At 37.9% G+C, this 26,887-nt stretch overlaps 1 protein-coding gene across 2 annotated transcripts; it reads left to right on the forward strand.

Moving 5' to 3' along the window:
- The first annotated feature begins 136 nt into the window (after positions 1-136).
- LOC143848373 (glucose-inhibited division family A protein) lies at positions 137-25,622 on the forward strand. Of its 2 annotated transcripts, XM_077357303.1 has the most exons (13): positions 137-525; positions 5,058-5,209; positions 6,457-6,548; positions 12,738-12,851; positions 13,342-13,672; positions 13,812-13,991; positions 16,252-16,332; positions 19,733-19,951; positions 20,435-20,577; positions 21,763-21,929; positions 22,108-22,325; positions 22,668-22,760; positions 25,043-25,622. In XM_077357303.1, exons 1-13 carry the CDS (start codon positions 354-356, stop codon positions 25,238-25,240), a joined length of 2,160 nt encoding a protein of 719 aa, XP_077213418.1. In that variant the 5' UTR covers positions 137-353; the 3' UTR covers positions 25,241-25,622. The 2 variants fall into 2 exon arrangements, with proteins under 2 accessions (XP_077213418.1, XP_077213419.1); XM_077357304.1 differs by lacking the exon at positions 13,812-13,991.
- The last annotated feature ends 1,265 nt before the right edge of the window (positions 25,623-26,887 follow it).

Below are 26,887 nucleotides of genomic sequence, written 5' to 3' on the forward strand. Positions count from 1 at the left end.
TCCCTGCACACAAAAGTGGATTGACCCTTCCCACACAAGCGGGTCTTCCCTCCCCCGCCCCCGCCCCCCCCCCCCCCAAAAAGGGGCAACCAAACATTGGAAAATTGTATTCTGTTATGTTTTTTTCTTTCACAAAACCTTTTCATTTTCACACTTTCAGTGCAACGAAACACGCCCTTGTACTGATAGGCTGATTAGCTATAGATAACATTGCCCAAAAGAAGAAAAAAAATGAAAATTGCCGCAGGCATGGAAGACGAGAGAGAATTGGACTGAGTTGGGTTGCAAGAGAAAGCTTTCTATCCGTGTTTTGTGAATTCAACCCCCTCGTGCTGGTCTCCTCGCTCGCTCGCATGGCTACCCTAACTTTCCATCTCCCTCGCATTTCTCGATTCTTCCGCTTCGCCCCACCCCGCTTTCAATCGCCATTTATCGCCTCGCTTCGCTCTGATTGCCGCCTCGTGCGTAAACAGACCTTCTTACGGTGGACCCCTTTCCGGACCCTCAATACGGTCGCTTCTTCCAGTATGCCCCCCTCTCTCTATCTCTCTCTAGCATTTTTTTCTTATTTGTAAATGAGGCTATTTTGATGTTATCTTATATTATCCACGTCGATGCACTTAAATTATGTTCCTTCCATCATCACCAAATTGTAGGAACTATCCATTTTCTGTACAAAATTTTAAACCAATCTGGCAATCTCTGACTCATGTCGCTTGATTCCTTATTTTGAGTTTGATTTTTCCTCTATCTCTCTGCTAGTAATGTCTTTCATATCACTTAAATGATTTTTCGGTTGCTATTTAGCTGACAATGTTTTCATGGTGTACCCATTTTTAAGAACTGAATGTGGTATTATAAGCCTAGGTTTGGTTATGAAGTTTGTTGCCGCTGAAATCTGACCTAAGGTTTAGTGGGTCCCAGCTGGAAGCATGCATGAGGAGATGACCCGCTCTCACGAACAAATGGTCAGAAAACCATATAGAGATTAGACCCCGGGAGGCTCTCCGATGCTTAAGTCAGAGCTGGCAACAGTAGTCTGAGCTCTCTAACGAGTACTTTGGAAGTGGCTGAATAAAGAACTGGTAAAAAGTCCCGTACCTCCGAGACCATGCCTCTATTTATAAGAAAGATTAGAGTCCTTACATGCTATTGGTTGGATGCCCTCTACGTATCCACTTTCATTTGGTGCCATGTGTTTACTCCCTATTGGTGCCATGTGTCCAACTTCCTATTGGTGGCAAGTTTTACCCCAACAAAGTTCAACTGTAAGAATAGCTGTAAGAGCACCATCATCCATATATAAGATTAAAAAACTTAGTGAAAGGAGAAGGATTGAGAAATCACAAGTTTTTCTAAGTGTTTTTTCTTTTTGTTTTTAAGAATCATTTAGGCCACGTTTGGATACCTCATGTATTTGGATTTGGATATGAGTTTTGGGTACAAAATACATCAATCATCCCGATGCTCATGTTGTACGAGAGAGAGAGAGAGAGAGAGAGAGAGAGAGAGAGAGAGAGAGAGAGAGAGAGAGGGAGAGGGAGAGGGAGAGGGAGAGGGAGAGGGAGGGAGGGAGGGAGGGAGGGAGGGAGGGAGGGAGGGAGGGAGAGAGGGAGAGAGAGAGAGAGAGAGAGAGAGAGAGAGAGAGAGAGAGAGAGAGAGAGAGAGAGAGAGAGAGAGAGAGGGTAATTGCCACAAATATTGATTTCCAAATAATGTCTTGCAGAACAGATTTGAAAATCAGATTTTTTTTCACTGTTCTAGCTGAATTTGGAAATCTAAGGATCTGATCCAGTTCCAAATCTCAACTGCAAATGTGATAAATCCTAATCTGAATCTTGTGGGTGTCCAAACGTGGCCTTAGTGTATTTATAGATTTCTTTCAGTAAGGGAAATTTTGGGATTTTCTTTTAAATCAGTTAAGTTAAGACTTAATTGAGTTAAAAGACATAAGAATAAGGTTCAGGATGAGACTAGATTTTTTGAAGGGACTAGATTCAGGGTTTATACTGGGGATAGAATAAGGTTCTGGTTAGACAAATGGTGCACTGAGATCCCTTTGAAGGAGGTTTTTCCGCAGTAGTTTGTTTTGGCTTCAGATAAGGATGTAATGGTTAAGGAGTGTTACAATCGGTCAGATATCGAGGTCACATGGATCCCATCCTTCAGAAGGAACTTTTTTGACAGGGAACTTGAAATGGTGGGAAGTTTCATGCAATTTCCTGCTTCTTCCGCTTCGCCTCACCCCGCTTTCAATCGCTCTTTATCGCCTCGGTTCGCTTTGATTACTGTCTCGTACGGAAGCGGAGCTTCTTACGGTGGACCCCTGTTCGGACCTCAACACGGTCGCTTCTTCCAGTATGCGAATCTTTCTCTCTCCAGCAAGTATTGTTTGTGATTTTTTTTAGATAGACTGTTTCAGACATTTCTGTTACGAACCCAAATATATTCGCAACAGGATTGATCTTCTTAAATGAAAGATTAGCCTCTTGACCCACTTTGAGAGAGATGGTATTTTCACTCCCCCTGCATTACGCGCACGCTTCCCTTATAACGTGATTTGACGTGAAAAGTTGGCAACTTTAACGCTCTTTGACGTCAAATCACGTTACAAGGGGGGCGTGCATGTAATGCAGGGGGAGTGAAAATATCATAGCCCTAAATTTTCCATTAATTTGAAAAAGAGTACTTCCATATTATTTATAGAAAACCCACTTGACCACTTCCTCTGAGACTCCTACTCAACCTAGTCTATAAAACCTAACCCTTATCTCTAAGAATCCTACCCATATACCAAACAACCAAGAAAGTAAATCTCACAAACTACAAAATCTAATCTAATTTATTCCAGCCCCCAGCGGGACCCATCTATGCACATACCAATTTCTTTGACGGATTCATGTGAAATAACCAATTTCCAATTACTCCAAGAGCTTAAGCTGTTAGAGATTATGTTATTTAATCATTTATACTTCTACACTCCCCCTCACGTGTGGTCCCTCTTTTTTGGGTTGGCCGTGCACCTGGATTTTTAATATCAAGGAGTTTTTGGGTTTTGTATGATGTTATGTGTCTAGATGGGTCCCACTTTGGGTGGAAGAAACCAGTGTAGATTTTGTAGTTTGTAGGTTATGCTCAATAGTTGTTTGGTTTGAGTAGGAGTCTTAGAGATTAGGGTTAAGGTTTCTATTTTGGCTTGGAGTCTTAGTGGTTAGGGTTAAGGTTTTTAGATTGGGTTGGAGTCTTAGAGATTAGGTTTAAGGTTTCTAGATTGTCCTGGATTCTGAGAGATTAGGGTTAAGGTTTCTAGATTGGCTTGGGTAGGAGTTTTAGAGGAAGTGGTCTAGTGGCTGCCAAGTGGTTTTCCATTTGGTATAAATAACATGTAAGTAGCATTTTTCAAATCAATGAAGAAATTTATCCCAGAAGTTGTGTAGCAAAAAGGAGGACTGACCCATCACTCGAAGTGGGTTGGTGATCTTCCCTCTAAGGGCGTGAGAGTCATATCCCTCTGACAGATTTAATGAACATGATAACCCTTGCTGTATTCTTATGTTGTTCATACAACTCATTCATGGCATCCTAGATCTCCTTAGCTGTTTTTGAGAAAAAAAAGCAGTCCAATATGAAGTTAGATAGTTTAAAAGCCATTGCATGATAGTTTGCTTCGCCAATTTCCATTCTCAATACTTAGCATCGTCAACCCTCGGTTATTGGACCCTATCATCCAAAGTGAACCATCTTGGCTTTTCTCCAAACAGATATCTAGACAGCCTTTGAGTCTGTTACCTACTGTTAAAGTATCACCATTCAATTTAAAAGCATTAGGATTCTCATATTGAATGAAAACTGAGATCTTATCACAAACACTTACAAACATTCACCAAACAGAAATGAAGTCGAATTATTCTCATAAACTGATCTCACCTTCTTAACATACCTCAGACAGATTCCATTTCTTTATTACTTTGAGAGATGGGCTCCATTAATATCCGCATAAGATCTATGCAATACCCACTGAGAAACATTCCATATATTCATGAAGATAAGAAGGTAACTGTTTCGGTAAAAAACCAATCACAACGTTCAAACAAATAACTTATCTCATCATGAATCAGGAAGATTCATACAATTCAAAATTCCCATTCCATTGCAATGGTTCCCAAAGGAGGGGAGAGAAACGTAAACATGAACAAAAGAGGATGACTCCCTTAATGTTATTAGGTGGTTATTCGGCTGTCATGTTTCCCTTGGCGCTTTGCTGACTTCTTCAATGAGATTAAAGATATTGTCGGCACCTCTAAGATCTCGTTTGGTCTCATTAGAAGATCGGCTAACGGAGAGGCGGACAAGTTAGCAAAAAGTGGATTTCAGTTGGAATCCTTGGAACAATACGACTTCCTTCCACCTTGATCTTCTGAGCTGTTGATTGTATATATTTTCTCCTCTTGTATTCTCTGACCATCTTGGTCCCATTAATGAAATTACCACCATTCAAATAAACAGAAAAAAAGAACAGAATAGGGGGTGGAGGTGTGTAGCTTGCAGCTCTACCGCGTATGCTTTCTTCACTTAACATAACGTACTTAAATTGCAGCAATACCCTTTGAAAATGATGAAGTCAAGGACTAAAACACCCATATAACAATATGACACATAAACAATGAGTATCATATCGAATGCCTTGATTTTTTTTTTTTTGGGTTAGGTAAGCTGGCATTGAACCTCCGACCTCAGGGTTGAAGAACATAAGCTTTACCAGTGGAGCTAAAGGCTCAACCCCTTAATGCTTTGATTTTACTGGTTGAATTGATTAATTTGCTTGAGAATGGCTTGCTTTCATTTGATAATTTGTGTTCTTGTATTGTGGTTTTTTTTTTTGTTGAGAAAAATGCTTCTCTTTTGCTCCTCTTTTATTTGTTTTTTCAAATATGTATGGTTATCAATTTTGTGGCGATATCGATATCTATTATTCTCTTAACAATTTGGAAGGTGGGAAAGTGCATTTTTTAAATCAAAGGACATGTAATAATTTTTCTCAAATTTGATCTGTGTAGACCGGCAAAATCACGTTGAAGTTGTTGAAGAAAGATATGATGTTATTGTCGTAGGAGGTGGACATGCAGGATGTGAAGCGGCTCTTGCATCTGCTCGTCTTGGTGCAAAGACTCTTTTACTCACTCTAAATATCGACCGCATTGCGTGGCAGGTTTTTTTTTTTTTTTTTTTTTGAGCTATAACGAGTTTCTTTCTCTTTTCGGTCAATCTTATTGTAGTACAAGAGCAATATTCTTGCCATATTTTGTTGTTGCAAAGATATACTTTGTTGGCAGGGGCGATGCCACTTGTAAGGAAAGGGGGACAATTGCCCCCCTTATTTTTTGGAAAAAAAAAATATATACCTTTATTTTTTAATATTTTTTTTTGCTTACCCCTTTTTAAAAAAATATGCCCCTCTTTCCAATCATCCCTAAGATAGAAAATAAGTTTAAAATTTTAATGTTACCATTTTTATCTCCCTTCTTTGTGCAAAATTTACTATAATTTTTGCCCCCTTGTGCAAAATTTTAGATAGAAATTTTTTCTATCTTAATTTTAAGATAGATAAAAAATTACTATAATTTTTGCCCCCCTTGTGCAAAATTTCTGGCATCGCCCCTGTTTGTTGGGAAGTCGACATTCCCTCATGATTATATGAAAGTTCATTTTTTTTTTTTTCAATTCTAGAATGTAGATCACATCTTCGTTGTGAAGTCAAAATTTAATGGATGCTATGTCTACCTCACTTTGTTGGTGTATGTGCTTTTACCTACCTCTCTGCATTTGCGATCCCACTGAACTAATGTTGAACTTCAAGGATCGTCTGCTGCATGTTCCCTATTAAAGGCTACAAAACCTTTTTAGCTCTTTGGATTAAGGAGTTCTATGAATAATGTTTTTGTAGGTTTTTGTCTCTTAAATGGATGCCAAAAAATGCATGTTCCCTATTGAAGGCTACAAAACCTTCTTATCTCTCTGGAGTAAGGAGCCCCATGCATAATGTTTTATAGGTTTTTCTCTTAAATTGATGCTAAAAATGAAGACTTCAACAGTCTTTTTAAAAAGAAACCCCTAGTGTGCATTGAGGCTTGTTGATGGTTAGTTTCCATGCACCAGCCTAAGTTGTTCCTTCTAGGAGATGCCAAATCCCTTGTTTGCTCAGTCAATTGTTTTCAGTACTGGTAGTAATCTAGCATTGGAGACAAATTTCAGTTTCCAATTCCTCACATATTTCTACATTTCTAGTTCTGCAAGTCCAAATTTGGCATATTTTGCTTAAGTAGCTTTATACCTTATGTGGGTTCTTTTTTGAAGAGTCTGATCTAATCCCCTCTGACATGCTTTTAAGTACTGAAAAATTTTGTATGACGTGAAAAAGAAGATTAGATTTTACTTACCTGATTTTATGATATACAGCCTTGCAATCCAGCTGTAGGTGGCCCTGCGAAATCTCAACTGGTACATGAAGTAGATGCACTTGGAGGTGAAATTGGGAAAATGGCTGATAGGTAATATTCCCAAGAACCATTTGACTGCGGGTCCTTTTGTCATCGGTGTTCCCATTTACTTATTTTCTTCTGTTTCGTGATAATTAAGTGTGTTTCTTGTGATTATTTGCTTTGTTTTTTTTTTGTATCTTGAGTTTTAAGGTTCTAGAAGATTGGTTGCGAACTCTGGTTTAACTGCTTTACAGTTTGTAACATGTCTGTCAACTTATTTTTCACTGATTGGGGGAAATATTTTCATTCTTTTTTTCCATAATGTTTTTTGGTTTGTTTCCTTCTAGCTGTAGTGTTATTACTGTTGCGGGTTTATTTATTGGTGCTATGTTGAATCTTTCTTGTTGCAGTCATAATGTTTCGATGTCTTATATTATACCCTTTTTAGTTTGTTTCCTTCTAGCAGTAGTGTTATTATTGTTGTGGTTTTATCTATTGGTGCTATGTTGAATCTTTCTTGTTGCAATCATAATGTTTCGATGTCTTTTCTTATGAGTTATATGGAGGTTACCTGGTGGTAGAAAGGTTCACAATACTTAGCCAGTCTCATCTAGCTAACATACATCATACTGCTATCACGACAATGCCAATGCGCCAATACACAAAATCAATCTAATTCTAATGTAAAGAGCTGTAATAAAGCAGAGATTAGCTAAAAGAGAAGTAACCACGACATAAAATATGATCTACTTTGTCATTCAAAAAAAATACTACCTATTTTCATGGGATGGCTAGGGCAAAAAGAAGAAGCAATCGCATCAATTATCTGCAAGTTGAGGGAGCTAGATGCGAAACAAGGAGATTTTAGAGGAGATTGTAAATCTTTAAAGGCATTTACTGCAGAGGAAGATTGTTTCCCCTCCTCGTCAGGAGTTGAGTTCAATCAAATTGAGGCATCAGATCGAGAATTTCTAGAGAATCTGTTTGAGGAAGAGAAGATCAGAGTCGGGAGTTTTTCAATGGAATGAGACCGTGCGCCGAGGCCGGATGGTTTTTGCCTCACCTTCTTCCAGGTCTGTTGGGATGTCGTGAAAGGCAAGGTTTTAAATCTCAGTTTTTGTGCCACCACCGATATCAAAATATCTCTGTTTCGGTAGAAATTACGGCCGAAATCTTGTAAAATTAAGTGAAAAATTTCGGCACTCCTAAAATTTGGGTAGAAAATCCCTAAAATTTCAGTGGAAATCTTGAAAAAATGCGAGAAAATGAAATTTCAATTTGCCAAAATTTGGTAAAAAACAATTTACGGTGAATTTCGTTTCGGCCTTGGCTGAAATTGAAAATTTCGGCCGAAATTACACATTTCGGCCGAAATTTAGAATCTTGGTGAAGGTGAGCTAGTGGCTTTTTAAAAGATTTTCATGAGGAATTAGTGTTGGATAAAGATACGGGGGCTATCAGATGGGCTTTGGATCTAGATGGATAACGTGGATTAAAATATGTATGTCTTCTACTTGGTTCTTAATCATTGTTAGTGAATCCCCTAAATTTTTTTTCAAATCTTCTGGGGGATTGAAGCAAGGTGACCCTCTATTGCCTTTTCTATTCACATTGATGGTGGAAACTCTTGGCAGAATGCTTGATAAGGGGAGGCGGTGTGATCTCTCATTAAAGGCTTTCAAGTGGGTAATCTGAGTATGGAGGTCACTCAGCTTTAGCATGTTGACGAGACCCTCATTACAATAAGGCAGAGGAGGACAAAGCATTGAAGCTAAAGGTCATTCTTCAATGTTATGAGGTTGTAATTAGGTAGAGGAATAATTTTGGCAAAACTAAATTGATGGGCACTCACCTAACCAATGAAGAAAGTGACATGCATGCAGTTTTTCGTGCATGCACCATGAATTTTTTCCCTACCCAGTATTTAGGTGTTCCTTTTTGCGATGGTAAACCAAAGAAAAAGGGTCTGGGATCTGATCATTGAAAAAGTGGAGAAATGCTTGTCAACGTGGAAAAGATATCTTATTTCTCTCAGGGGACAAGATAGCACTTGTAAAGGTAGTTCTTTCTAATCTTCCCATTTACTATCTTTTTATGCTTAGATGCTCGATTAGCAAAAGAATTGAGAAACCGTAGAGAAACTTCCTTCTTTTGCGCACGGGGGGCTGGGTGGGGGCGATGAGAAAAGTAGGTACATTTGGTTAAATGGGAGGACATCTGCAAACCTAAATCAACTAGAGGGCTTGTGATGTTGGCTAGGGAGAGAAAATAAGAAGAAGAAGAGACGAAGAAGAGAACTAGAAGTAGAATAAGAAAGAATTAGGGAGGGAGAAATCTCAATCAAGCTTTAATTCAATCAATAATCATAAAAAAGTTAACAAAAAACTGGTTACATTAAGAATTCTAGAAGACAATACGAAAGAATTAGGGAGGAAGAAATCTCAATGAAGCTGTAATTCAATCAATAATCATAAAAAAGTTAACAAAAAACTATAACATGGTGTATAAATAAGCATTTAAGAATCCCTAAAAGATTAAAATACCATAAAGCAGTAAAGACTAAAATAACCTTAATAATACCAACAAATCCCCAAAATATTCCTAAGGACAATAAAATAACCCTAAAGCTAATAAAAAAGATCCCTATGTGGGCCCATGATTGCAACCATCTTTCAAGATGTCCGGGATGGTAACCGTCGAGATCACATTGATTTCTTAATTCGAGATGGTTATCTATTTTGAGGATTTAGCCTTTGCATTCCCCGTACTTTGCTTCGAGATTTCTTAGTTTGGGAATTGCATGCCGGAGGCCTAGCAGGACCCTTTGCCAGAGATACGCGTTGGTCGAGGATCGATTTTATTGGCTATCTTTAAAGAAAGATGCAATGCGCATTGTGCCCCAGTGTCGTACCCACCAATTGGAAAAGGCTAAGAAGCAAAACATTGGATTATACAGGTTCTCCTAAACGCACTAGGTTTCTCTGGACATTTTGCCAATGCCGCTTGGCAGATCCCACTAACTTCATTTTGCAAAACTGCACACGATGGTAATCAGACATTCCAAACCACGCAAAGTAGTCTTCCATGTTGGCTAAAATGCCATAAAAGCAATAAAGACTAAAATAACCCTAATAATACCAACTAATCCCCAAAATATAATCCTAAGAACAATAAAATAACCCTAAAACTAATAAAAAAGTTCCCTACATGGGCCCATGAGTGCGGCCCCACCTAGAATAAACCTACAAGTGACGTCTACGATTCTCATCAACTCCCCCTGCTGAAAAGAACTCTCCTCCGGAGAGTGAAGAATGTGGTATCGTGTCTTGCTACACGGAATAAAGTGAGCCATCTGTGAGAATCGATCTACCACAACCAGTATGGAGTCATGCCCTCTAGCTGTCCCAGGCAGTCCAAGGACAAAATCCATGCTTACATCTTGCCATGGAGAATGAGGAATAGGCCATGGCATGTATAATTCAGTGGTTTGCTTCTTAGCCTTACATTACTCATAGCAATCCTACGATGCATATCAGCATGTAGGTCACGGATGTGCTGGCAAAAGAATCGGCTGACTCAGATGGACGAGTATCAGAGGGTAATGGTATAAGATCAATTGGTTGACAAGGGTTGATGCCACAAACACTCTCGAAGGGGCCTTTCTAGTAGTCCTATTAACAAAACTATTATAAGTGAACTTGGCAGTCGGTAACAAAAGATCCCACGTACTTGGATGGTTGCCTACAAGACATCTCAATAAATCACCCAAGCTACAATTAACGACCTGTCTGACCATCAGTCTGTGGATGAAATGTGATCCCTACGTGGGCCCATGAGTGAGGCCCCCCTAGAATAAACCTGCAAGGGATGTCTGTGATCCCCATTAGCTTGGCAAGTGGCATCCACAACCTCAAAATAATGAATTATGCATTACTTGGGAAGTGATTGTGAAGGTTCAGAGAAGAGAGGAATCTCTATGGACTCGGGTTACTGAACATAAATATGGGATTAATCATGGCAGATGGATCTCGGATGATAGGTATAGAAACAATGGAATCACAATGTGGAGAGACATTCTGAAATTGAAGACCTGGTTCATGAAAGGTATCAGTGGCCTTTTCTATCTATTTGAATGGGTTATTGGCAAGGTATCTTGGAATGTGAGGTTTCAGTGTTTTTTTTTGACAGAGAGTTGGACTCGGTAGCTAGGTTTTTAAATACTCTAGATTCCATATTCTTGAAGAGAAACGGAGGTGACAAAATGGTCTGGATCTGGAATTCTGTTGGGGATATTCAACATCAAATCCTTTTATCTCTATCTTGTGCCAGCCTTGCCAACCTTGCCAGTGAACAAAATATGGAGGATTCCAGAGCCCCCTAGGGTGTGTGCCTTCGGGTGGTTTGTGACTCTGGATAAGATTTGAAGGTTGATCATCTTAGAAGCCGGAGATTTCTAATTGTTGATCATTTTGTGATGTGCTTAGAGGTTGGTGAGCTGGTAGACCACCTTTTTTATCCATTGTAGGATAGCGAGAGGTGTGGAACTGCACAATAGTTCGTTTTGGCATCAACCAGGCTTTTCCTCTCTGACTGGAAGAGCTTGTGGATAGTTGGGTGCTGGCTCCTTGGATGGAAAGAGGGTAAATTCTACAGAGTTTGATGTTACTGGCTATCCTATGGATAATTTGAACAGAGAGAAACAATCAAGTGTTCAAGGGCAAAGTAAAAGTTTCCCACCTCATTTGTTTAAACGTGATTGCTCGTACCATAAGAAGGCTAGAATGCTACCTTGCTTCAGATTCATTTCTGGCTACACTCTAAGATGGTTGTGGAAGGTGTGCATTAGTGTGGAGAAGACCGATACTCCATTGTCTCAGTGGTCACTCTTGGCCCAGGTTGGCTGAAATTGAACTTTGATATTTCAAGTAGTGTTAAAAATGCTGCTGCGGCGTGGAATGCGGCCAAAGAAAAATCCTTGTCGAGTCGGCGCGAACGCGGCCAAGAACGCGACGAGGATGCGGCACAAAATGTGGAACGCGGCCAAGGTAAAAGGGAGTCGACTCGGGGAGTTTTAAAACTATGATTTCAAGTATTCACAATCCGGGCCAGCGGGAGTTGTGGGTCTCCAAAGAGATGGATTCGGGTTGACTGAGTGGGCGGGATTCCAATGAATCGGGAGTAACGATGGTGTTGCATGACATTCAATTTTCTGACAACATATTTTTAGATTGATTGATTGTGGAAGGGAACTCCCTTTTCTTTTTTTTTTCTTTTTTTTTTTGAATGGTTGGAAGGAGACTCCCTTAGTGTGATCAGATGGTTGGATCTCAGAATACCTGCCCTTGGAGATCTGTGGACTTTATCGAAGAAATCCATGAGCGGTTGGAGGGATTCCCAGTACTATTTCAACATGTTAGGAGATTTGCCAGTGCTGAGGCTGATCATTTTGGCTAGAGACGGATTGATTAGGACCCTAGTGGAGCTATTTGATCATCTCTCCCCTTAAGTTCTATGTATTTGTAGATACCCTTATGTACATACCCTTGTCTGGAGCGTTATTTGATGCCAATGACGAACGATCCATCTAATATTGTTTCAAGAAGATCACTATCATTAATAGGAACTTGTAGTTTGTTAGTCACTGGTGGATCTAATACTATTTGTTAGGCCTTTGAATTCAAAAACCCATAAAAGGCTTCTTTTGTGGATCCTTGAGAAAACGGGCTTTTGATTAAAATGGAGAAATTATCTATATTAGTCTACATCTTTCGTTCATTTTTCTGTTTTACAATGGTGGCCAAATTGGATATTTTGACATTTGATGTATCTGGAAGGTTAAGACGACTACCAGGGGACTTACTTAAATCCATTGGATTACTTCCTGAGAAAGGGTATCAAGTGTGCCTATCATGCAAACAAAATCCCTTCTATGACCGTCCACACATTTAGTCAACCATGCACTAGTTAAGTATATATTGGAATACCCTCATGCACACAAATATTCTTTCATGTACTCTGTGTGTAATGTATGGTAGCTCCTCTAACATAGTATAAATTCATGTGCATAATTCAACTGTTTGTTTCCTGTTGCTTTTTGACATATGCATTGATCCGACCAAAGTGATGATTCAATTTGTTATTGGTAAATTCGTAATATGGAATCTTGCTACAAAAACATCATTTTCGCAAACAAAAACTTGTTTTGCATTCCACTTCTACTTGTTTATTAGTTAATCTCATCCAACTTCTTTGTTACAGGTGTTACTTACAAAAGCGCGTTCTCAACCTTTCAAGAGGTCCTGCTGTTCAGGCTTTGCGTGCACAAACTGATAAGAGGGAATATGCTATGGAAATGAGAAGAGTTGTTGAAAGGCAAGTGAATAGCTTAATACTTCATTCTGGTTTTTCTCTAATTTCATTCTATTGTTTTGATCATGATTTTAAATGTCCCCTGAAACCGACACAAAATGACCCGAATGTTTCCGTTTCATTCCCCACCGAAACCCACATCGAAATCAAAACCGTATGTATATTCGTGATATACTGTACCAATATATGTCACATAATTATTTCCATATGAATTGTATGTGAAATGTGGCATGTACTAAATTATCAGGCACACACGAAACCGGCATGTTTCGTGTATATCTATTCTATCATATCATTTATCTAAAAGATGATTCTCTTCCTGAAATTTCTCCTTGTCATTAAGGTTTATGATGTTCCTTTGTGAAACATTAGTAGTTCAATGGATCAAAGCACTGTTTTCTCTTCTATATGATGTGAGATCTAACACTTAATTTTGTATCTATATCTTGTAGTCCATGTATTCTATTGTAATCAATGGTGTAATTTTTTTCAGTACGCCTAATCTTTCCATTAGAGAGGCCATGGTAACCGAGATTTTGGTAGGCAAGAATGACAACGTGGAAGGTGTCCGAACTTTTTTTGGAGTGAACTTTTATGCTCCTTCTGTTATACTCACAACAGGCACTTTCATGAGTGGTAAAATATGGGTTGGTAGAGTGTCTATGCCTGCTGGGAGAGCTGGTGAGTCGGCTTCTCATGGACTCACGGAGCACTTACAACATCTGGGTTTTGAAACTGATCGGCTGAAGACAGGAACTCCTGCACGTGTTGACAATCGGAGTATAGATTTCTCTGGATTGGAACCTCAACATGGGGACGAAGAGGTAGTTTTATCTTGTATCACTTGCAAGCAAACCTTCTCTCGACACCTGCTTTTGTTTTTAAGTATTTTTTCAACTTGTCCGCTAAGGAATTATACAATTATCTAGTGAGTATTTCTGATTGCCAACAGTTCTTAAACAGGTAAGCTGGTTTAGTTTTGATCCAGAGTTCTACATAGAAAGAGAACAAATGTGCTGCTATATAACACGTACCACAAAAAGCACCCACCAACTTATTAAAGAGAACTTGCATGAAACCCCGACCTATGGAGGCTGGGTTGAAGCTAAGGGCCCAAGATACTGTCCGTCTATTGAAGATAAGGTGCCCTTTATTTTCAGGTTCTTATGCTCATTAAGAACTGCACGATGCCTCATTTATGACGTCATTCAGATTGATAGCTTGAAGTGCCTGCTTGAGTTTAAAGTTTAAACGTGTTTTGCATATCTTTATGCTGTCGGATGGGGTTCCATAGTTACATTTCTCCTTATTTGTGGGCCAACACTTCAGGTCACGTACATTTCTTGCCCTTTCAGTTTCCCGCCCAGGTAACAGTAAAAATTGACTTTGTTAGGAATCGTATTGGTTTTGGACCAACATCTTTATTTTATGCCTTTGAGTGGCCTGAATAATGAACAAACTATAATTTCTTTGAAATTGGAATTAAAATGTTACGTTGTAGTATTATGTGACACCCAATAATTGGAAGGCTATGCAGAAAGTGTTCTTATTCACTGCTGTCACATGTTTTCTTGCTTCTCTATAGTTCTTACCGACTCCAATCCTGCAAGATATTCTTTTTCAATTATACCTTTTTCTTTAAGTGTTTTATTCCCAAGTTTACTACTGTACTTCTCAATTTCTGAGTATGTGTAAGAATAAATCTCTTTATATTTCAAAATTTCTCTTTGAGTATATGCACAAGAAGTTTGAGACTCAATAGTCAATAGTCAATACCATTGCAGGTCATGAGAATTGTACTCACACCCATTGTCAGATCGAAGTAGCTTAATGTTGTCCAAATTTGATTTTGGATCATGTTATTTTAAAGATGCGAAGCGCTTCATCTTTAATCATTATAAGATAGATCCACGTGGTTCTTGAAAAATTATCTATGAAGGAAACAAAAGTAATGGAAGTCGAAAGCAAAAGTAGCAGGGTAGGGGCCCTACTGCCAACTGCACGGTTTCAAAGGGAACAATACTTCCGTTATTGTTTAAAGCAAGGAAATTCACTGAAACAAATTAGGAAGTACCAAACAAATACTAGTTTTTTTTTTTGAATGGTAAACAAATACTAGTGAAAAGACATGTGACCAATGCGATTGGGCCATTTACATCATCTGCCCTGTATTGACAACATAATTGAGTAAAAATTAATGGAGGATGATGATGTTCCTCGTATCCAAGTCCTGAGACGGACAGTGATAGAAAGTTACTCTGCAACTCAAATGTTAAGACTTAAGACCATCCAAAAAAGAACACTAGGGGGCCGTTTGGATGCGCGGATTTTAGAATCTTGGATTTTCTCAAAATCCTGGATGGGAGAAAGAGAAGAAGGAGACCGTCCGTTTCACTTCTCTTTAGAATCTTGTATTTTAAGTAAGAAATCCAGGTTTTAGAAATCTCTCCCTCCATCCTGAAATTTCTAAAACCTGGAAGCATGGGATGATCTCCTACTCTCTTGCTTACGGAAAGAAGGGCGAGAAATCAGAAAACGACGGCTGGTCTCCTCCTTCTCTCGTCTCCCATCTACGATTTTGATGAAATCCAAGATTCTAAAATCTGCTTATCCAAATGGCCCCAAGGAGAGAATGGTATTTGTAGAACACATGGTAATGATGAGGAATAAAGATCTATTACTTTTCCTTCCAGAAATGATAACTAAAGATCCATTTGATATTTTAACACTCTCTTTAGCTCCTCAATCAATTATCTAGGAGGTGCACACATCATGCATGGGGAGCGGAAGCAGATACATGGGTGTTTCGTAGTGGCATAGATTTTCAATAACTTACCTTTGGGGTCCACATTTTTATGACTTAACACTCAGTGTTACAGTTACCTGTGGCAGTCTAATGCATCCCACAATAACGTGCTATGGTTTGGCTAGCCAATATTCATGGTTATCCCATGCCACTGTTTTCTTCTTTATGGATATGTTGAAACCAAGACTTTTATTCTGATGAAATTCCCATTGCTAACACTCTTTTTGGTATTACCTTATAAGTGCCAAATATCAACTGTTTTTTTTTTTTTTTTGATGACATAGGGTATCCCGACCCCATTTAGAGCGGGACTAATCCCTATGGATGCACGGAATCACCTGTAAACCAAGTGCCAAATATCAACTGTTGTTTGTGTTTTTATTATGATATCATTGTCGTTTAATTTTGATTAGTTAAACGAGAGTTGATTTATCAACAAAAGAAGATATATTTAATGGTACAGAAATAGATATCTTCATTTTTGTCTTGTGGTATTCGTATTAATGTTCATTTCATAATAATATTAGTGGAAATCATGTGTTTAACGGTTGATATATTGGAAATCTCATGAAATGATTAAAATGATTTGCTTTTCAGATAGTGAGGTTTCACGATAAAGATTCTCATCAAATTTTTCTTGAACCTGAGGGTCGAAATGTACCTGAAATTTACGTGCAGGTGTGCCATACTCTATATACATGTGCTTTTCTAATTTCTTTTATCTATTTTTTCTTCCAGAAAGAAAATAATTTGTGTGATAATTTGTTTTATCCATTTTGCCTTTCGGAAAGGAAATGCATGCTGCTGGCCTTTGTTTATTTGTTTTGTGTTGCCTTCCATGTTCAATGGAGATCATATGTTCATTAATTTTGTTCCCGTGTAAGATCCGATATGTAATTTAGGCCATATCTATATTATTGGTTAGGAATTCAATTACTTGTTAAAGATGCACAATTTTGTCTTTTTTACAAAATATCATATGGATGATGTATATATAATTTAGGCTCTGTAGTGTGTTACTGCCTTCGTGTCATTTTGGTTTCTTTCGTGAGCAATCTTACAAGGATATTGCGTAATGAGAGCGGTGAGGTGGTGTGCGCATTTGCGGGGCCGATTGGTGTGGCGGATGCATCGGAGGCGGAAGTCCAGGCGGTTCATCAGGTATTGATTTTGTTGGGCCAGGAGATGCTTGGTAATCTAGTGGTGGAAGGGGACTCCCTAAATGTCATTTGGTGGTTGAAGGGAACTTCTTCGCATCCCTGGAGGTTTGATCGTTATTTTGACGAAATCAAGGTCCCTATTGGAGATGCCGTTGTGGGTTTTCTGCATTTTCACCGATCAGTTAACGATATTGCTGACCGGCTTGCTATAGAGGGGGTTTCTATGGATGCTCTTGCCCTTTTCGACGATCTTCCCCCATGATTCTCTATTGTTTGTCTGGTCTTCTTTTATACTCTATGATGTACCTTTCTTTTCCCCTTTATCTTTCTCTTCCTCTTGTAATTGACCAGCTTGGTCGTGCTTTATTAATATAATTTCGCTACTATTCAAAAAAAGAAGAAGCAATCTTACAAGGAATAATCCTATTGTATTGCGCAGCAAGTTTCATCTTTGGCAAGGTTGATTTCAACTACTCGGCTTACACATGGTATATCAATGACATGAAGCTGGACCGGGGTTTATGCATTTCTATTGTACTTTTGAAGATAGGGCCCACCATATGAAGCTATATTCATTATAGGTTGAAGGTTATTAGACAGGGTCCATCACGCAGTTAACTTAGATGGTCTTTAATATGTGAGTTGATAGGGCCTCTCAGTGGATGGTCATGGGGGCATCCTTGTAATATCTTAAGCGGGTTTATATTATATATATATATATATATATATATATATATATATATATATATATATATATATATATATGAGGAAAGTGTTTCTACTCGGTCCCCTAGATAAGCTTATCTACTCCTCCCTTTAAAAAAATACAGTGGGCCCACGCTGTTTGGATGATCCAAAGCATTCATTTGATAGGTCTTAACATAGATAGGGTGTGCCCAAAAAATCAGCACCAAAGGGTCATCCTAGCCCTTCATTTTGTAGTGCCTTGTGGTGCCCAGAATGGACACGGTGTGCCCAACAAAACGAAGGGCTAGGATGACCCTTTGGTGCTGATTTTTTGGGCACACCCTATCTATGTTAAGACCTATCAAATGAATGCTTTGGATCATCCAAACAGCGTGGGCCCACTGTATTTTTTTAAAGGGAGGAGTAGATAAGCTTAGCTAGGGGACCGAGTAGAAACACTTTCCTCTCTATATATATATATACGGGATTTGCTAGCATCCATCGCAGAAGGCATTTCGCGGATGGTCTGTTGCATCTGACAGCAGCCACAGAGGCTCACTTTTCAGCAGATTTTGTCTTCATTCACTCTGTGGCTGCCGTCAGATGCAACAGACCATCCGCGAAATGCCTTTTGCGATGGACGCTAGCAAATCCCTATATATATATATATATACCTTAAATTTTATTGATATAAGAAAAAGGTACAGGAGGGGGACAAATTTGTAGAGGCTTTCTTGGTGAATACATAACCTTGCTTTTATATTTTTCTCACTGTCCATTTAGTGGAAATTTGAAGTTTAGAATTCTCCAATGGGTTGGATTTTTCTCCATGGCCATCCATAGCAAGGCCTAAGAAATAAATGGTTTATATCTTTAAAGCAAGTGACCCTCACTTGTACTTGTGCCTGCTCATATTTTTCTTTTGAAAAATATGTGCACCCATCATATAAGAACCCCATAAAAGAGGCCTAAGAAATAAATGGTTTATATCTTTAGAGCAAGTGACCCTCACTTGTACTTGTGCTGCTCTTATTTTTCTTTTGAAAAATATGTGCATCCATCATATAAGAACCCCATAAAAAATAACTTCATGTTCTTTTTCTTTACGAGTTGTCCAAAATAAATAACAATTGCTCCTTTGTTGCTATCTTGTGAAAATCTCGATCTCCTGATTCTTCACCTTACTAGCTTCTAAATGGGATTTTGGTCCATGGTCGATTATAAGTTGTTTGTTGCCCAAGACAGGAAAGAATCTTGTCAAACTCCAAGGTGTACATTACCATTCCAAAAAAAAAATCCCCTCCAAAGTGTACGTCTGTTGTAGCCCCTTTGGAGAAGAATGTCCACATACATGTTGATGTAAATGCATGAAAATCACTTCAATACATAAAGTTTAATGAACTAGAAAAATTTATGCGTTAAGCTTGAATTATACCTGATTACATGTACAACTATAGTACATTCACTAACAAGCCAGGACCTTGTTTACTTCACCAAAGGAGGAATTCTCAAGAACTTCGCAGACTTTCCCAAGAAGTCTTCGTACAAACACAAATAACTAATGGCACTAATTCAAAGCTAATAGTCACAATGAAATCATTGATCCAATAAACTACGGAATTGGGTACACATTTCACATGTGAGATCACAGAAACATATGGAAACATACGTAAATGATGAACATTTGAGATGAAACTTCAGGAAGTGCAAGAATTAGCACAAACACATACTAAAAAACCATCACGTAAGTAATAAACCACTCATACCGGTTTAACAACATTGAACACCTAATGACATGCAAAAGTCTCGCATGCATGATAATTTAGTATATACCACTTTTTATATTTAATTCATATAAATATTTATACATAATGCATAAACCATGTTTCATATGCAATTCATATAAATATAATTGTGTAACACATACGGGTATAATATACCAATAATACCCTTATGGTGTTGGTTTTGATATGTGTTTCCATTTCAGTGGGGATGGAAGCAAAAACACTTCGGTTGTTTTGTGTCGGCTTCAGTGGAAATTTAAAACGATGCTAGAAAGTAAATCCATTATTATTAGATGACTTGGATCTTATTGCTTTTCTGTCTGTTGAGACATACGCAGTATGAGTGTCATCGAGATTTTATTTCCATCCTACCTATTGCAATCAACCTACTGCTTGTCTATAACATTTTCAACCATAAATGATATTATTTACTTATTTCCTAAATAGGGGTTCTCGACGGGTTTACCTGAGCGGCTGCAGTTGGCACTGCTGAGAACATTACCTGGGCTTGAGAACTGTTCAATGCTGAGGCCTGCTTACGCCGTAGAGTATGATTTCTTACCGGCATATCAGTGTGCCAGATCTCTTATGACAAAAAAAATTGAAGGACTTTTCTTCTCCGGTCAGATAAATGGAACAACAGGCTATGAAGAGGCTGCTGCACAGGTATTTATGTGGAGTGTTATACTTGTGTGCATGGATTTAAATTTCGGTTTTGGTTTTGTACATAGCCGAAACCGAAATTTCGGCCGAAAGAAATTTCAGCCGAAATTCGGTAAAAAAAGGAGCAAATTTCATTAATGCATCAAAATTTCGGCCGAAATCTTGGAAACAAACTTAAAAAATCACATTTTCCGAAATTTGGTACTCTGCCTGAAATTTCGGGTTTTGTGGATTTCAGTTTCGGTCCCAACCAAAATACGAAATTTCGATATTTCCACCGAAATTTAAATCCTTGCTTGTGTGTCAACATTTTGTGGATTTTATCTGTTTGTGTGATTGTATTATTTCATTATTCTGACCATTTGATTTCAAACTGTAGCATTTTATGGCTCTGGCCTCTAGTTAATAAAACTTAATTTTCATTCCCCACTCTTACATTAGATATTTTGATCACCCCTTTGTCTGAATTTTTTATTCTGTACACAGGGTCTTATTTCTGGAATTAATGCTGCGAGACATTCATGTGGGAAGTGCCTCATAGTTCTTGAGAGGGAAAGCAGTTATATAGGGACATTGATTGATGATCTTGTTACAAAGGACCTTCGAGAGCCTTACCGCATGTTAACAAGGTATCACGGTGTGTGTTGTTCTAAATGACAAATATGACAATATATCCTGCAGTTTTTACAATCAATGTTAACAGGGAACAATAGAGATAGGTTACATTTGTAATGTTTTACAATCATTCAAACCGGAAAACTGAGACAACTACACAAATTTATAACATTTATGATGTCTCTCGATGCATTCGGGATTCATGAGTTAATATTAAATTGCAGCCTGTTTGCGACTACATGAATTAAAATGCTTTTATAAAGCAATTTGTAACTGACTCTCGATGTGAAAACTTTTGGATTTGAAGGTTAGGACTTAGGACACTTATTTCACATTCTTCTTCTCACTTTAAGATGCAAAAAGAGAAGAGTGAAAGAAAAGAAAAGAAAAAGATCATTTGCAATGCGTAGTATTCACCAGTGATTCATATTTTCCCACATAATTGAATAGTTCACATGTATTGCCTATGTTTACTAGTGATGTTATTTTGTTAGTGAGTAATCTATCCTCATAATTACCGGGTGTTTTGACTTTCAAATTTGGCTTTTGGTCTTCCATACTATTTTACTAAGGGCCTTACATGATTATGTCGTAGTGAAGATGAAAAGAAAGGGAAGACAGAAAGAAGATTTTTTGGGAGAAAAAGGGTCGTACTCCCAATTCATGAAATTGACCTTTAATTATTCCATGAATCCTAATTATATACCTGCAATTAATGAAATAGAATAATCTAAGGAAATAATGTAGGAACTAGTTACAAGTATGCCACCAATCACAAACCCCAAGACCCCTTCCCGCTCCAAGTTGGTGAATAGATGTTTATCATTCCAAACTTGCTAGTGATCAACCGGTCATGGCTTCTCTATAACTCTTTGTTAAGCACATATGCTAATTGATCTATCATACAAATGTTCAAGAGGGTTCATACTCCCAATTCACGAAATTGACATTTAATTATTCCATGAATCATAATTATATAGCTGCCATTCAATTGTATTTCTCAAAACATAGAGAAAGAAACTAAGAATAGTTTGAATGTTGCTATGCATGCTAATAATTGTGGTTCTCGAGCTTTTAAATCATTAGTACATAGATTTTCATGTGCGTTGTATCATGATCTTCACACTTTGGCCTTTGTTTTTTTTTGCTAATGAAGATTAATTACATGCTGTATTCAATCATAATTTTTTCCTTATCAGCCGCTCAGAACATCGATTGCTTCTTCGTTCTGATAATGCGGATAGCCGTCTTACACCTTTGGGAAGGGAGATCGGTTTGATAGATGACAGACGGTGGAAACTATACCAAGACAAGCAAGCCAAGATTTCAGAGGAGAAAAAACGCTTAAAGGCTGTTCGGGTTTCAGGTTATTAGCATTTTAGTTTCCTTAGCTTTGTATTAGTTTTTCAGAAGTTTTCTTATATCAAATAGTACTTGACTACTTATAATTAATTCATCTGATTCACATTTGTATATGAATTTGAGGTTCAAAATTTTCCTGTATGGAAATACAAGTTGCTAAGATGTGGGCAATTTTCTTTCAGGGGAAGAGATAGTTGCTGATGTTACTCTGTTATCTGGCCAACCGGTCAGGGACTTTGCTACACTAGAGAGTCTTCTAAAAAAGCCACATATACAATATGACATCCTTGATAAGCATGGATTTGGAAACAAACTTCTAAACAGGATGGAGAAACAATGTGTGGAAATTGATATCAAGTATGAGGGTTTCATTTTACGCCAGCAGAGCCAACTCCAACAGGTCAGCTGGTAATTGATTAAATTTCATTATTGTCGTGGCTCATGCCTTGGCGCAATGGTAAGGTTGCTCCATTGTGACCTGGTGGTCACGGGTTTGAGTCACGGAAACAGCCTCTCTACAAAGCAGGGGTAAGGCTGCGTACTTCTAGCCCTCCCCAGATCCCGCAATGGTGGGAGCATCATGCACTGGGACGCCCTTTTTTGTTGTTGTGGCTCATGCCAAACCCATTACCTTGTTTCTCATTTTTGCCAGTTGACCTACAATTTTTGACATTGATATGTATATGGATCTTGTGTAAATCATTATCAATTACCAAATTTGGATGTTTCTTTCATTTTTCAGATTGTTCGCCAACAATATAGACCACTTCCAGAGGACCTGGATTACTATTCAATGGCAACTTTATCTCTGGAAGCACGAGAAAAACTTTCCAAGGTGTGTGGCATTCCAAATACCTATTCCTGCCGTTTGGATATGCGGATTTTAGAATCTTGGATTTCCTCAAAATCCGGATGGGAGGCGAGAGAAGAAGGAGACCATCCGTCGTTTCCTGATTTCTTGCCCTTCTTTCCGTCGATTGAGAGAGTAGGAGATCATCCCGTGTTTCCAGGTTTTAGAAATCTCAGGATCGGGGAGAGATTTCTAAAACCTAGATTTCTTACTTAAAACCCAGGATAATGGATTGTTTACACCTATTTCAAACTAAAACCTGGATTCTAAAATCCACGTATCCAAACAGCCCCATTATGTAGGAGAGAAATGATATTATATTTGTTAAATCCTATGTCCATGGAAATACAGAGAACAAGATATCATTTCCTTCGAGTTTAGGACATTGTATTTTTTCTTTTTTGCATCTTCGAATTGGTCCTGGGAATGCCCATACCTTTATCCTTTAATATTTTGTAAAGCAGAATGAGACTCCTGGTCCCGATTGCTGCCTTAATTTTAATGAAATATTGTCACTTTTCAAAAAAAAGAAGAAAGATATCATTTCCTTCGAAAGTTTGAATGTTACCAATTGGAACATTTTTATCTAATTTAAGTTGTTTAAATATGCTTTTATCTGTTCCTTTGGCCAAGGCTTTTTCATGTACAAGTTTACTAGAAATCTTTAGACTATCATGTACTACTTATAAGAAGAAAACATTAATTAGTGAAAAATGATGAAAAGAGAGATGCACTTTAGTTAAAATGAATATCCCAGTTGAGCTGTTACTAACCAGAATATTTATAAAGGGAAACATGGGTTGAGCCCACATGTTATCCTTTAATAAACTTGACCCAAGCATGCGTGCTCACCTAAATGCACACACATCCATGCTGGTACTGGTTGTAGTTTCTCGAACTGGCATGGTGTTCACAATACCTTTTATTCATTCCTGATAATTTTTTATCACATCTAATTGAAGCAAAGAAATATCAAATATTACAATGCCACATGTGATGGTTTAAATGTATATGAGGGTATATTGCTTGCAATGCATGTGATTTGTAAAATAAATTTATAAAGCACGAATTCATGTGGTGCTGCCCCATTGACATTTTCCATCATATTGAGGGACACACACACATACGCACCGTAGTTATCCATTCCATTCTGTTCTGAACGGAATTCCCAGAATGTAAACCAGAATACAAATCAAAATGAAACATTCTGGCTGGATTTCTTTAAATTGTTGTTTGTTCTGGATGGATTTTGGTGTTTCAAAAATTCTGGCCAGGATTGCATGGAAATTCCGGTAAAAAAAATCAGAACCCCCTATTTACTGCATTGTCTGGTTTTTTTCAGTTTTGCTCCTAAAATGTGATTGTTAAGTTTGTTTGAGGGGCATTTTATGTCATTTATCCTTCCCAAATGAATGGGACGGTTAAAACACATCAAAAACCCTCTCTTGCATACATATGAGATTTTCTAAATTTAAAACATAAACAATGTAATTTTCATATTGCAGTATATCTCTATTTTGTGCTTCGGCGCTGCTTCTCAAGACCCCAACAGTCTTCATAGATGTTGGCCACTTGGCCCTTCAGGCCTATATTGTAATCATATAAAGCCATAGGAGTATACATGGGATAATATCAAGACATAAATATAACATCCATTGCATTCTATAATCTATTCCCAAGGGTAACCTATTTGCCTCGAAAGTTTTGATCTGAAGGAGGTCCCTTATTTTTTGCCCTTTTTACTATATTTTCTTATCTGAACTGTTGATTAGGTTCGTCAACAGCTAATTTTATGGCTACATACATTTGGTACATGTTTTGTGTAGGGATTGCTAGGGACCATCGCAGAAGGCATTTCGCGGACTGGCTGTTGCATGAGAGTGCAGCCACATAGGCTCACTTTTTGTCTTATTCACTTAATTCATCCTATATTGCTGCACTCTCATGCAACAGCCGGTCCGTGAAATGCCTTCTGCGATGGTCCCTAGCAAATCCCTTTGTGCAAGTAAAAATGTCTTGTCTATTTGTTAACTTTGATAGATGTAATGGTTTCTTTCTTTTTTTTTGAATATTTTTTATTTAAAAAATTTATTCTTTAATTGTTTCCAAAGTTTGCAACTGTTGGAGCATTCTAATCCAGGAGAAAAAACAGAATAATCACAAACAGAATTGATACTAACGTGTAAAAGAATGCATCCTAGGTCTTATGTGTGAGTAAAAATATGGTAATGGTACTGTTTTGATTGATGATGGTTTTTCTATTGCAGGTCCGGCCACAAACTATAGGCCAAGCGAGTAGAGTGGGTGGCGTGAGCCCCGCTGATATAAATGCTCTCCTAATTTTTCTTGAAGCCAACCGAAGGAAGCAGCAGGAAAGGACAAGGCACACGATCACGACATCTGTCATTGATGATGCAAATGAACAGGTCCCAGACGTTGCAACCATGCAGACAACCAATTCATAAATATATATACGACCTTCTTTTTACAGGTTTTGGATAATCAGTCTCAGTAAAATTGGAAGTCGTTGCTGAAAGAGTGGAACCCATCCTTTGAATTTCTTCGAAGAGCCCAAGTGAAGAAAGTGGCAAGATGTGAGTACTGTGTGGATCCTTGTGAGCAATTAAGGTAAGCATATACATGGAAGAACTCTAAACAGTCAATGACAATATATGCCTTTTGTTATTTTGATTTGCTCATTAGTAGAAAATCAAACATTCCCTTTGTTCTTTTGATTTGTTCATCATCAGGAAATCAAACATTACTGCCCATTTGCCTATAATGTTCCCATATGCTTTGTTTTTATTGGACTCATCAGGTTAAAGAGGCTTTGCATTTCATTTCCTTTATTAGGAGCATTCATTAATTTATCTTCTATACTGCTATTTTCCTTTCTTGTACCAAAAAGCTAATTGTTGACACCCACATATCCTAAAACTCTATTTTGTGACTTTATATAATTAAAACATAACTACTAGGGGTCCCGCCAAACCCTAGCTAACCTATCCACAAAAAAAATAAAAATAAAGCATAAAGTTAAAAATAAGAGAAGACAAAGGAAAATATGATGTAAGTTAATAAAAGAACATTTCAATAAGATTCACCACTACCGTATTTTGATGATCGCACTCCTCACATTATTAAAAAGTACGGTATGGCCCATACCATAGGATGATCCAAACTGTCATTAGATGGGCGACACCCTAAATAGGATGCTCAACTCAACTAAGCCTTTGTCCCAAACTAGTTGGGGTCGGCTAATGAATCCTTTAGAAAATTTTCATGAAGAAGGTGAAAGGATCTACCCAGCTCAAGTTGACCAAGTCTAACCCTGTATAGATCGGAGGGTTGGGATCAACCAACGGAAATTATTTTTGGGGCACATCCTATTTAGGTTGTGGCCCATCTAATGGACGGTTTGGATCATCCAATGGTGTGGGCCATACAGTACTTTTTAATAAACTTAGGAGTGCGATCATCAAAATACGGTAATGGTGATATCACTTCCCCAAAAAAATGGGACGTTTAAACACTTGCATGGTTTTTAATCCATTCAGAAATCCCATCAGGAAATATGCTTTCTACAGTGAATTACAAATGTATATAAAGTAATAGTGTGTTCTAAAGACAGCTCAACAACCACAAAAATGCTGTAATTGTGTCATTATCCAAGTGATTTGCAACTAGGCAACAAAGGCCTTTGGAATATTGTTTTATGCTTGGTCTTGTTTGTCAAAAGATCTTCAACTAGGAAACAAGACCTTTGGAGTGTTGTTTTATGCTTGGTCTTGTTTATCACAAGATTCTCAACTAGGAAACAAGACCTTTGGAGTATTGTTTTGTGCTTGATCTAAAAGTGTAGTTGTTTATCAGAAGATATGATCTTTGGATTATTGTTTTGTGCTTGATCTAAATTAAAGTGTAGTTGTTTATCAGAAGATTTGACCTTTGGACTATTGTTTTGTCCTTGACCTGAAAGTGTAGTTGTTTATCAGAAGATTTTCAATTAGGAAGCAAGACCTTTGGAGTACTGATTTGATTACCCAAAAAAAAGAAGCTCTACCATTATTCTTCTTTCTTTTAATATACCGGTTGGGGTCTTGCGAAATCCC

This window comes from Tasmannia lanceolata, unplaced genomic scaffold (assembly GCF_043159265.1).
Source record: "Tasmannia lanceolata isolate RefF3 unplaced genomic scaffold, GAP_Taslan_0.1 ptg000016l, whole genome shotgun sequence".
Taxonomy (NCBI): domain Eukaryota; kingdom Viridiplantae; phylum Streptophyta; class Magnoliopsida; order Canellales; family Winteraceae; genus Tasmannia; species Tasmannia lanceolata.